The following is a 12,844-nucleotide window of genomic DNA, read 5'->3' as shown; positions in this document are numbered from 1 at the left end:
CGCTGATTTTGTTTACCTGGCTAGTCTACTGTCTGTAAGTTTTTACTTCATGTGTGCTGACCTGTTATTGGAAACATGCATGCTATGGGTAGGTATGTCTTCTTGCATAATTAACCTTCCATTGTTATGTCATTTGTAATGCTGCTCACTTCCTTACTCTGATGTCCATTTTGTTGGAAATATGTGGGACTACACCAGCTTTGTTTTCTCTCGTTCTAGTGTTAACATGATATGTTTTTCTTCATCCCTTTTAAATAGTATGTTTCTTCATACTTAGGTTTTTCAACTTTATTTTATTCTTTGAAAGCAGAGAGAGACAGACAGGACAATAGTGAGACAGACACTTCCGTCCACTAATTCCCTTCCCAGATGCCTGCACCAGTTGGTGCTTGGCCAGCTCAAAGCAGGGGCCTATAAATCATATCAGGCACCTCATATGGGTGGCAGGGACCCAACCACTTGAGCCATCGCCTGCTGCCTCCCAGGATGCGTGTTAGCAAGAAGCTGTAATCACAAGTGCAGCCAGAACTTGGGCCCAGAAACTCTGATGGGGTTGTTTCTCCAGGTGCCGTCTTGGCTGCTGTGTCAAACATCTGCCCCCACAGGCATTTGTCCTTGGATTTTGTTTTTAAATATTCAATCTCATTCTTTCAATTAGTGTATTTTAGACCATTTACACTTAAAGTGAAAACTGGTATGGTTGAGTAACACTGTTCTCTATCTTTTTGTTCTTTTTAAAAATATTTTTCTAACTTCTCCAGTTTTAATTAGTCATTTAATAATGATTTCATATACTGTCTTTGGGCAGTTCTCCTAGGACTTACAGTATGTATTTATGACAAATCCAAGACCATTTTCAAATAACTTTCCATGTCTTTTTCTAGTTAGATAATACCAGCACCTTATAATACACTATTTCCAATTCCTGTTTCCTATTCCTTGTAAGATTATAGTTAATCATTTCTGTTACCTAGAAGTTCTGTTATTTTCAACAAAATATTAAATGTGGAAATGAATAATAAGAAGGTTTCCTATTTCTCCCGTAACACTCTGCGTTTAATATAGTTGAGTTTATGACCTACATCATTTTCCTTCCCTCTGAGGTGGCAACAAGTTCCCTCCCTTTTTGTTTGTTTCTGTCTTTATTTCTCCTCCCTTTTAAAAGGATGATTTCTCTGGAAGCAGAATTCTTTGGAGTGATATTTTTGTTTGTTTTCATTTTGTTTGAAAGAGAAAGAGGGCTATTGCATCCAGTGGATCACTCCTTGCAATGCCTGCAATAGCAAGAGCTGGCTGGGAGGATCCAGGATTCCAGAACTCAGCACACTGGGTGGTAGGGACTCCCACACGTGAGCCTTCATCTCTTGCCCCCAGGAAACTGGAAAGGAAGCAGAGCAGATGGGAGTCAACCAGTCGCTGTGACTTGGGATGTGAGCACTCCAAATGGCAACTTGACATTGTCTCAGACACTCACCCCAGGGAATGGTTTCCATCTTTTTCACACATAATTCTTCTGATTTGTATGGTTTCTAAAGAGAAGATAGATCCCATTCTTATCTTGGTTCTAATAGGCTAGACTCGTCCTCCTCCAGCTTCTTCAGTTTGACTGTCATATTTTCAGGTATAGAGTAATTACATCTGGGACAGGGGGAGGATGGACAAGATCTGTTATCATGTTTGATGTTTCATTCTCACCCTGGCTTTTATATTTTCTTGAAATAGTGAGTTAAGAATTTTACCAATTCTATAAAACTGTGGTTCACTTACTTTTTAGCAGTTGCAAACACTGAACACATTTTTGAGCACTCATCTAATTACTTTGCGGTTTTTACACTTTGAATGTTTCCCAAGTCAGCTTTCATCTTTCAGTGAAGCAAAATTCATTTGGAAGACCATCATCCTCTTAACAATAACCAAAGCTGAAATTGTTTCTGAAAAAATAAAATATTTGTGATTATTTCATTATTTTTTTGGATCATATACTTAGAAGTAGATACTTTAAAATTTTCATGAATAAATTAAAATTTATTTATACCCAAATGTTTGATTTAAGAAACTGAGATGAAAATATATTCTAAGGGCAGAAGTGTATTAGATTGTGAAACATTTTTTCTTTAATGTGTAATAGTTGCAATTGTCAATGGAAAGAAACAGGCCAATAAAAAGATTAATGTAAGATTTATTCAGGGCAGAGTAGGGATGACCTCTAGGCAGTACAAGCCCTCTGATTCTCAGTGAGTTGTTGGCTTGGTCCTAAAAGATGAGATTTAGGTAAGCAGAGAGAGGGGATCTGTCTCTAAAAAGACTCCAGATTAATTTTTAAAAATGGCATTTCTGGAAATATGTAAGTAGTGAGTAGGTAAAGAAGAATGGATTGCTCCAGGCTGCTCCACACCGCTAACATGAAGCAACACTAAGTCAGCTGGCCTGTAGACTGAGAGTACTGTCTCAGGAGGCATTGTGCTCTTGGAATGTTTTTCAGGCTTTTGAGAGCAATTTGTTCTCAGAAACATTAAACAGATAATAGGGAGAGTGGTTTACGTGCTTAGTGGTTCTCATGCATTGCTTCTAGGTTCTGTTTCAAAGTAGGTTATTTCTGTTTCTTGGAAAGCTTATTATATAATTATCAGGAAGTAAGACTTGATAGGTCAGCTAATTGGCAGTCTCTTTACAATCAAATTGCAAGGGTATTAACTGTACTAACTCAAACCATGAGCTTTAAGATGACTGAAAATTACCTGGATTGTTTCATACAAAAGCTTTATGTCTGAAGTAAACTACCCTTCGCTTTCATTTTTGGAGTGATATTTTTGTTCATTTTCATTTTTGTTTTTTGGTTTTGTTGTTGTTGTTGTTGTTGTTTCTTTGAGAATCTCAGTATGAGCTCAGAATGATAGAATGGAGTTGTTTTGTTAAGTCTCATTCACATCTGGTTGCCACTTATAATCATCAGTATTTGAAGTTTATATTCTTACTTAACCTTACATTTCTAAATCTGCTGGGCAAGATCTGGACCTTCTATAGAGCCCCACCTTTTGTGTTAGGGTTTAAACTCATCTATAATATAATTGTGTATTATAGTATGGAACTGTACCATAGTACTGTACTGATTTAATTAGATTGCTCATGTGAGGATACTTCAAAAACCTGTGGAAAATAGAATTTAAAAGTAAGTTGACTTTTGGTATAAAAATTTTGAAATGTACGGGCCCAATGCAATAGCCTAGTGCCTAAATCCTCACCTTGCATCTGCTGGAATTCCATGTGGGTACCGGCTGCTCCACTTCCCATCAAGTTCCCTGTCTGCCCCTTGGCTCTGCTTCATTGACCACATCACTCGGTAAGGTGGTAAGCCTAGGACCAGCAAAATGGTGTGATGGCCTCAGTGGCTAAAGCCTCACCTTGCAAGCCGGGTTCCCGTATGGGCACCAGTTCATGTCCCAACTGCTCCACTTCCCATCCAGCTCCCTGCTTATGGCCTGAGTAGGCAAAGGTAGATGGCCCAAAGCCTTGGGACCCTGCTCCCACGTGGGAGACCTGGAAGTGGCTCCTGGCTCCTGGAGCCTGGCTTCAGATCGGCTCAGTTCTGGCCATTGCAGCCACTTGGATAGTGAATCAGCAGATGGAAGATCTTTGTTTCTCTATGTCTTTTTCTCAGTATATATAGCTTTTCGGTAAAAATACATAAATCTTTTTAGAAAGTTTTGACTGTATGTACAGTTTTTTCATAACATAGCTTTTATTCCCATAAAACTTTATTTTAAAGGCTTATTTTATTTTGAGAGTCAGAGTTACAGAGAGAAAGGTCTTCCATCCACTGGTTCACTCCCCAGATGACTGCAGTGGCCAGGACCAGACCATGCAGCAGCCAGGAGCTTCTTCCAGATCTGCACGTGGACCAGCTTCTGCTGCTTTTCCCAGGCCACCAGCAGAGAGCTGAACCAGCAGTGGAGCCACCAGGACACCAGCTGATGCCCAGATGGAGTGCCAGCCTTGCAGATGCTGTGCTGTATTGGCTGGTCTATGAACTTTCTGAAGACCCTTCACAAACTCTTCAGCTGCTTGCTTTGCCAATGTTATTGTGTTCTCTCTTTTTTTTTTCTTTGGTTTAAAATAACTGGATGATAAGTTAGCAGAAAAGTTGCAACTAGCTTTAAATTCAACACAAAATATTCCTATCCAAAGCCAAATGGAACCCAGCGTGCCAACCTACAGCCCAGTCCTCTGAGATGCTAGTGGCACCCCTGCTCACTGGTGCCCCCTTTCAGGGATTCTCAGGGCAGTGAAAGGCTTTGGGTCCTTCCCCCCAGATGTTTCTTTCGAAGTGACATAACATATAGTGAAAGAATAAGTAGAACATGAGAGTGGATATGTGGATTTTATGAGGGAATAGGAAAAAGAAAAACTGGAGTTTAGCTCTGCAGGCCAATTTGATGAAATTAAGCCTGGCCTTCCTTTTGTTCTCTCTTCCTTGGATTCGTTCATTTGTTTCTTGCCGGTGGAAGAAGGTGTTCCAGGATCTTTGGCATTCTTTAGGCTGGAAAGAGGCTCTAAATTAGGAAAAAACTTAAAAACTTATTAAATTAGAACAAACAGAAGGAAACCTTCCTAGACCACTGTGTACTCAGACTTTTGACGATACCTCTTTTTGAGCAAACTTCTCATATGTTATTGACAACTTTTTGGCAAAATAACATAGATAGATACATGTTTGTAAGTGGTAGATGTGTAATGTTGATAGCCCTGGAGCGCAGAAAGTTTTTCTTAGTTTTTGAAGTACCTGTGCATGTATCTGTGCATTCTTAAAAAAATTAAGTTTCTTTCAGAAACAAATTAAGAATGATTGCAGAAGACTTCTTTTTAGTGGTATGAAGTAAGTAGATGTATTTGATCTTTTTCTCCTTGGACACTGTCCTACCTGCCTTATCCTGAATTGCACTGACTCAGTAATATAATATATATTTCCCAGTAGCTGTTATTCAGTAGTTAAGTCTGGCATAATATTGAGGTCAGTAAACCTTAAGTCTGGTTGCCTTTGCAGGGCATTTCTGTTGCTTTAATAAAAGCAGCAAGAACCTCATAAGAACACTGCCCAGTCATTTCCAAAGTCTGATGTGCTAATTCTTAAAAATGATGCTAACATTGCACTGTTTCATACAATTAAATTTAGAAATTTTCACTCAGTTGGTTGAAAACTGGAAACTGGCAGTAATGATCATCTGGAGTTGCTGCTTAAACAGAGCAGTGATGGAGTCCATGTGGCACGCAGCAGTTGTTTATTCATGTTCAAGAAGAGATCTTCCTATATTCTGTCAACTGCAGTGGTTGGAAAAATAATGCAAGTAAGCCAGAAGTTCACTTTTTAATGGTGTATCCTTTCCCCATATTTGAAAGAACAGGTTGCTGTCATTAAATCAAGATAGAAATATTTATGTTGTTACTACTGATATTCCAAAGAACAGATTTAGACATTCCAGTAGTTTTTTTTTTAATAGCCATCTTTTGTATTCAAATAAAAGTAAAAGCTTTGCCATGACCCTAGAGGTCCCATAGCTAGTTAGCTTTCACTCTTTTTTTTAATGTTTATTTATTTTATAGGCATAGAGCCAGACAGACAGACAAGTATATAATTTCCAGCTGCTCTTTTACTATCCAGATGCCTGCACCAGTTGGAGCTGGGTCAGACTGAAGCCTGGAACTCCTTCTGAGTCTCCCACATGTGTGACAGGGACCCAAGTCAGTTGAGCCATCTTTTGCTACCGTTGGGTAGGAAGCTTGATTGAAAGTGGGGTAATTAGAACTGCAAACAGGCATTCCAGCATGGGATACAAGGGTCCCAAGTGGCAGCTTAACCCAGTGTACCACATCTGTGCTTCGTAACTGACTTCTTAATAACTGGTAGACAAAGTTCGTCCCAAGGTAAAAAGCTAGTATTTTGTAAGAATTACTGTGTCAGGCATTGTGCTTAACTTTCTTCAAGCAGCATCCCATTTCATCCTTAAACAATTCAATAATAAGTTAAAATTATTTATTATATTTTGCGAACTAGGAAGCTAAATGCTGTTTTGCAGATGAAGAAATGAGAGTAAAGTTAAGTGTAACTTATCCAAAGTCCCACAACTATTAGTGATGAAGGATTGGAATACCAGCCTTTGCCTTCCAAAGCTATGTGCTACAGTCAAGACACTACATGTATCAGCATTTCCCTTGCTTGATTGCAGTAGAATATTTCTCCCTGACACAGCCTCCCAAAAAAATGAGTCTTAGCAATTTTCAGTCCTTGAAGTGGCTGTTGTATGACAACACCTAGCAGCTATAACCATTCAAAGCAACTCATAGGGAAGGAATGTAAGACCTCACTCACCACTTTTTGCTGTTTAAAACAGGGGAATTCAAGACTTCAGTGAGTAGTGAGGGGAACCATTGTAGGAGCCTTGAGTCTAGAATACAGATTTTCTGGTTAAGAATCACAAAAAGTTGCTAATAATCCCTTCTTCCTCACAAGTGAAATATAAGTCCCAGGAAGTGATGTCTTATCAGAGATTTTTCTCAACTTGGAAACCTCATTCCAGACTATTTTGCCTTGATCATTCTGAACTGTGTAATTTTGTCTTCAGAATTCCCTTTTCTGAGTTTTTTCTCAAGTCAGAGTGACTTTTTTTTTTAATTGGGACCCATATTTTTATTTTCAAACCTCTGAAGTATGAATCTCAGCATTGATCAAATGAAGAATATGAAGTACAAGAGTAATTTTTCTGTTGGATGAATGCTCAGAGAAGTGCTGCCAATTGAAGAGCAGCTTAGAAATTCTAGTTAAATATGGAGGATTACTCATGATTATTAATTAAATAAAAACAACTGTAAATGCAAAATATTGTGAACTGGCACCCAAAATGCTTCTATCTCTGAAGCTGAGGCTTTTTTTTTTTTTTAACCAGAACCTACTCATTCGTGGTAAATGTTAATCTTCTCAAGTGCTTTCTACTGAGTCAAAGAAAGACAGTTCTGATTGACCATTTCCAGGAATAGTGTCTCCCTGCTTCTGCTACTGTCCTGTCTTCTGCTACCTGAAATACAGAGTGGTTCTTTTAAATGGGGCCAACACAGAGATGGTTTCTCCAGAGGTACTTGCTTGAAGCTAAACAGACTGTTTCAAAGAACTATGCTGCCAAAAGATATCTGTAAGTGCACAAAATGGCATATGAGTCTGCATAGGGCAAAGAAAATGATCTTATAAAACAGAATTATTCTTTAAAAATGAATGTATTTGTATTAGAAGGGAAGACAGAAAGATCTTCTATCCACTGGTTTACTACCCAAATGAGCACAATGGCTGGAGTGAGCTGATCTGAAGCCTGGAGTCTAGAGCCTGTTCTGGGTCTCCCACTTGGGTGCAAGGTCCCAAGGCTTTGGGCCATCTTTCGCTGCTCTCCCACATCACAAACAGGGAGCTGGATGGGAAATGGATCAGCTAGTGCACAAACCAGCACCAGCCTGGGGTGTTGGAATTTGCAGGTGGAAGATTAGCTACTGGAGCCACTGTGCCGTACTCCAGTGGAACATAATTATCAAGAGAAATATCATTGTCCATTTAGTTTACTATAACAAACCCCATAAATTAGGTGACTTACACACAATAGAAAATTATTTCTCACAGTTCCTGAGGCTGTATCATCTAAGATCAAGGCACAGTATCTGTGAGGTAGTCTTGTGAGGGCCTGCTTCCTGATTGGCAAGCTCTGCTTAGTACAGGATAGGAACCAATAGAATACCCACAAAGCCTTCAGTCCCAACTACAGATCACGCCCTACCATCGTCCTTGTTTGGTGATCAAGCTGGTATTTTGATTGCCATCTTACTTCTTGCAGTTTCTCAATTGGTTTCAAACACACAAGAGATAACAGAAAGATCAGTGATCAGCCTTTGAAACTCTCTGATGGTATCCTTTTGTAACAAAAATCTAGCTTGGGATCTGGCCCTCCCTAAGCAATAATGTTCATGTGGAACATAATAACTTTGTTTTGTGCATAGTGCATTCATATATGTGATTAACAATATATGAAATATTATTCATTCATCTGTTTTTCAAGTGAATCCATTCTGGATCTGCTGTCCACCGCCCTGCTAATGCACCTGGAAAACCAGTGAAAGTGCTCAGGCCCCTGCCACCTGTGTGGGAGCCTTGATGGAGTGTCGTGAGTCCAGGCCCAACCCTTGTGCAGACGGAAGATTGTTTGTCTCTTTCTTAAGCCTTCTGCACTCGTTCTCTCTTCTTCACTTTTTTTCTTTCTTTTTTTTTTTTTAAGCAGAAGAAGTGAATTTAATAAAAAGCTAACCAGTAATATCCATTGCCAATCACCTCTGAGGGGTGGAACAGAATGAGATTGGGAATGGGAGAAAATGTAACAACACAAATTCAGTTCCACCTTTTGACATCTATTACAATGAGAATGTATTATTTTTGATCTTTTGTACCACAACCCAAAGCTTATTTACCATGATTTTTAAAAAATCCATACGAGTTGCTCATGTACAAATCAGGATTAAATATTCAGTTTTTCCAGGCTTCAGTTATCCTTCAGCCTCCCCAGTTCATTTATTCTCTGCTCAATTCCTCAAGTCCCCCTGGATTTCGTTGATCCAACAACCATGGTCCCTTGGGCTATGCACCAAATATTTTTTTTTTATTGTCATTCACCATATAATCTGGGACTGGCAACTGGCACAGCAGCTAAAGACACATCTTGGGATACCAGCGCATCCATTATTGAGTTCCTAGATTAGAATCTTCTTCACTTTCTTTGTCACTCTGCTTATAAATATTTTGTGTTAAAGTGAATCCATTTAAAAATGTAAATAGGTTGATTCATTTCACCACTCGTTGGAAACTCAGTATTCAGGATTTTTCTAGGTTTTCTAAGCTTTTCTTCAGAATACCTTAGAGCAATTACACAGTTCTATACACTTTCCCTAGAATTTGAACACCCAGATGTTACAACTGCACTGGTCTGGACTGCTGTAAAAGTTTAACACAGTCTTGAAGGAAGAGTCTTTTTTGATTTCCACTCAAGAAAATCCTCAGAAAGATTCAGCAGCTTCTCATGCTGTCTTCTCAGAAATGTTAACAAAAGGCTTTAATAACTTCATTCTCATTCCTCCTCCCAAATCCCTTGCTCTTCTACTGGAAAAACCACCCCCACCACCTAACAAGAGTGAGAAGGAGATAAAGAGAGCAAGATCTTCCATGAACTAGTTCACTCCCCAAGGCACCACACGGCCCGAGCTGAGCTGGAGCCAGGAGTTTTTTTCCGGGTCTCCCACATGGGTACAGGGTCCCAAGGCTTTGGGCCATCCTCTGCTGCTTTCTGAGGTTACAAGCTGGGAGATGGATGGGAAGTGGAGCAGCCAGGATATGAACCGGCACCCATATGGGATCCCGGTGTGTGCAAGGTGAGGATTTAGCCACTGAGCCATCATGTCTGGCCCAACAAGAGGTATATATTTGAAAGGCAGGGTTACAAACAGGAGGATGTAGAGGCAGAGAGAAAGATCAGTTTTCTATCCACTGATTCACTCCTCAGCTGGCCACAATGGCCAGAGATGGGCCAGGCTGAAGCCAGTGCTTCATCGAGTCTCCCATATGGGTGAAGGAGCCATCCTCTGCTGCTTTCCAAGTGCATTAGCAGTGGGCTGGGTCAGAAGTGGATTAGCCAGGACTGAACTGGCACACATATGGGGTGGCAGCACTGCAGGTGGTGTTTTTACCCGGTACATTGTAGCATTAGCCCCTACGTGAGATTTTTGAATTGAAGATCTTGAGTAGTTGTTACTTGGCAAAGAATAGCTGTGTCATCACAGTATACTCTGCCAAGTGTAGTATTTTGTAGATAGTAGTGTTCAATAAATATTTGAACAAGGGAATGAATAAATAAATAACACCAATAAGCTGAGTCCTGTGTCTTGAAAGTGTAGGTGTGGCTTCCATTTTCTGAAAGCTGTTAATAGGACTAGCTGTAAGGAAGCTAAGGCCTTTGCGCGACAAGAAGGGTTAGTACTGCTTCATGTAAGTAATGTTTGAAATTAGTAACCCTGAACATTTAGAAGAACATTGCTAGGAAGAAATCATCAAAAGAAGGCAGTAATACTAATTTTGTTTTTGCTTAATGGAAAACAGAATTTATAGCCATATATGAGTAACTAGGGTCTTTTTTTCTTCCTGTCTTTGGTTTTCAACAGTAAGAGAACTACCCTTACCCCTTTTTTATCATTATTTTCTCTTTCATACATATACTTTTCTCAAGATTATGTCCACATCAGGGGAAGCACCCCAGTTTTCCTTGATTTAGGGAAGACTGTTAAAGCTTAACTTAAGACACAGCTCACTCTGTCACACTGTTACAGGTTCATATCCGATAAAAGTACCCAGTTTTTAAAAAAGATTTGTTTGTTTTTATTGGAAAGTCAGATATACATTGTGAAGTTTACTCAGGAGAGACAGAGAGGAACAGAGAGGAACATCTTTCATCTGATGATTAACTCCTCAGGTGGCAGCCACAGCCGGAGCTGAGCCAATTCCAAGCCAGGAGCCCCGAGCCTCTTCCAGGTCTCCCATGCAGGTGACTTTAGCCACTGGCTTTGTCTATTGGCAATGTGACTATTCCCTGATTAGACACTTTGGGAGCTGGGTGCTTCACGCACTTGTGACACGAGGTGTTAGCTACAGAAATTCATAACAGACATTTTTAGAAAAGACTATAGACTTAAGGCACTGATCAACATGGATGGGAACTTCAGCTCTGTCACTTGGGCAAATCGCTTAGCTTCTTCTAAAAGTGACTACTGAAGTGCCTTTAGAGTTGCTGTGAAGACGTAAACACCTACTTACTAAAGAGTAGCTGTATGGCACATCCAGGGTGGTGGTAACGATGCGTTTTACTATTCTGCCAGGTGAGGTAAAGGACAAAAATGTTCAAGTGGTTGAGCTCCCTATTGTGGACAGTCTGCACCCTCGGCCTCCATATTTACCCTTGGCTGTCCCAGAAGACCTTGCAGATCGACTCCTCCGACTCCATGGTGATCCTGCTGTGTGGTGGGTGTCGCAATTTGTCAAATACTTGATCCGCCCGCAGCCTTGGTTGGAAAAGGAAATAGAAGAAGCTACCAAGAAGCTTGGCTTCAAGCATCCAGTCATTGGGTAAGAATCTGATTTATCTTACAGAGTGCTAGATGGTAACAGGCTTATGTACCTTCACAATACCTCATGAAGTTTACAATATATAGTTTAAGTATCATAGCCCAACCCCCAGAGAATAGATGTTCCAGACTGCCACCTAAAGTGCAAGGTTGTTCCCTCCTGGCTGTCAAAGAACTGCTGAGAACACTGCTTCGTAGTGCTCCTCTGCTGTCTCTCGGTTTTTTCTATCGTCACAGATTTCCTTTGTTTTATTTTTATTTTCATTGCACATCTTCAGATACACAGAAGAGAACTTTTTCATAAAATTCTTCTTTGTGCCCCACTTCATGTCTGTAGAACAATTCTAATTTCACTGGAGAAGCAGAGATTAAGAAGGCCATAGGAAAGGTGATAGGTGCTCACAAGATTGCATCCACATCTGGACTGTATTCACAGGTTGGAATGTGAAGGACACAGTGCCACAGAGATGACAGGATTACACCAGTGAAATCAATTCTTGCTCCAAATTTATTTTAAAAAGACTTGCTCATGTGCTAGACCTCGTAATTGGTAAGATGGAATAAAATTCATAGAAGTCTTTTAACTGATGAAATAAACTAACTTGTTATTTCCTTTAAAGTTCCTTTGATAGCAGTAAAATGAGAGGAGAATTCTATAAAACTCAGTGTTTCTTCAGTGCAAGACAATAAAAGTCTGACCCTATTTTATAATGTTAGGGCTTTGCTGAAACAGGACAGGTGAGTCCTACATTAACTTGCTTGGACAGAGTGAAAAGCTAGGAAATTTATCATGCACACAACCGAAGAGCTACAATGGCCTCATGAACTTAAAATAGCTTAAAGAAAAAAGGAAAGAAAGAAAAACACCTCTCAGGTTTGCATGTCTTAATGGTGCTATCAGAAAAATCCTTCCAGATCTGTGCTGTGCTTAGACATAAGTTCTACAAGCAGGCAATTACAGTGACTGGGTTTACATAGCAGGATAAAATGAGGAAAGGAAAAAAAATAAACTTGGCATCAGAGAGTTACAGACAGTAGCTTTAGCATTTTGTAATAATATCTGTGAATCCTGGTATCATTTTGACCTCAAAAAACCTTAAAACTTATATGCAATATTTCTGGACAGTTTATTGGTGTTTTGCTTCCTAGCACAAAATGAAATCCTAGAACCTCCCATTTATTCCCAATATACCAATTACTTACTTTCTCTTAAGAAAGTATTCTTAAAAACTATTTTCTAATTTCTCTTGTACTGATTAACATGAAAATATGTTAGAGTGTGTATTTTGTTTTAAATCTTTAAATACAGTATTTGCAATATTTTTAAAAAGTGAAAGGAAAAGCAAAATTGGTTTCTCTGGCCACAGTGTGATCAGAGCAGGGGATAGACTGGATGCCTGGAGAGCAGGTGGTGCAGGCATTTCAGCAGAGTCTGGATTTCTGTTACAGAGTCCATGTCAGACGGACAGACAAGGTGGGAACAGAAGCGGCCTTCCACACCATCGAGGAGTACATGGTACATGTTGAAGAACATTTTCAGCTGCTCGCACGCAGGATGCAAGTGGACAAAAAACGAGTGTATTTGGCCACAGATGACCCTTCCTTACTGAAGGAAGCAAAAACAAAGTAAGTTAAAACAACTAGTAATTCT

The 12,844-nt window shown here is 39.7% G+C and overlaps 1 protein-coding gene across 3 annotated transcripts in view; it reads left to right on the top strand.

Moving 5' to 3' along the window:
• FUT8 (fucosyltransferase 8) overlaps positions 1-12,844 on the top strand; it is a 176,377-nt gene that overhangs the window by 143,164 nt on the left and 20,369 nt on the right. For all 3 annotated transcript variants that reach the window (XM_058655501.1, XM_036496274.2, XM_058655502.1), the window contains 2 exons: positions 10,948-11,194; positions 12,643-12,819. In XM_058655501.1, the coding sequence (XP_058511484.1) occupies positions 10,948-11,194; positions 12,643-12,819 (424 nt within the window). The remainder of the gene's footprint in view (positions 1-10,947; positions 11,195-12,642; positions 12,820-12,844) is intronic.

The sequence above is a fragment of the Ochotona princeps genome, chromosome 26, assembly GCF_030435755.1.
Source record: "Ochotona princeps isolate mOchPri1 chromosome 26, mOchPri1.hap1, whole genome shotgun sequence".
NCBI lineage: Eukaryota > Metazoa > Chordata > Mammalia > Lagomorpha > Ochotonidae > Ochotona > Ochotona princeps.
This window is presented reverse-complemented; position numbering and strand designations above follow the sequence as displayed.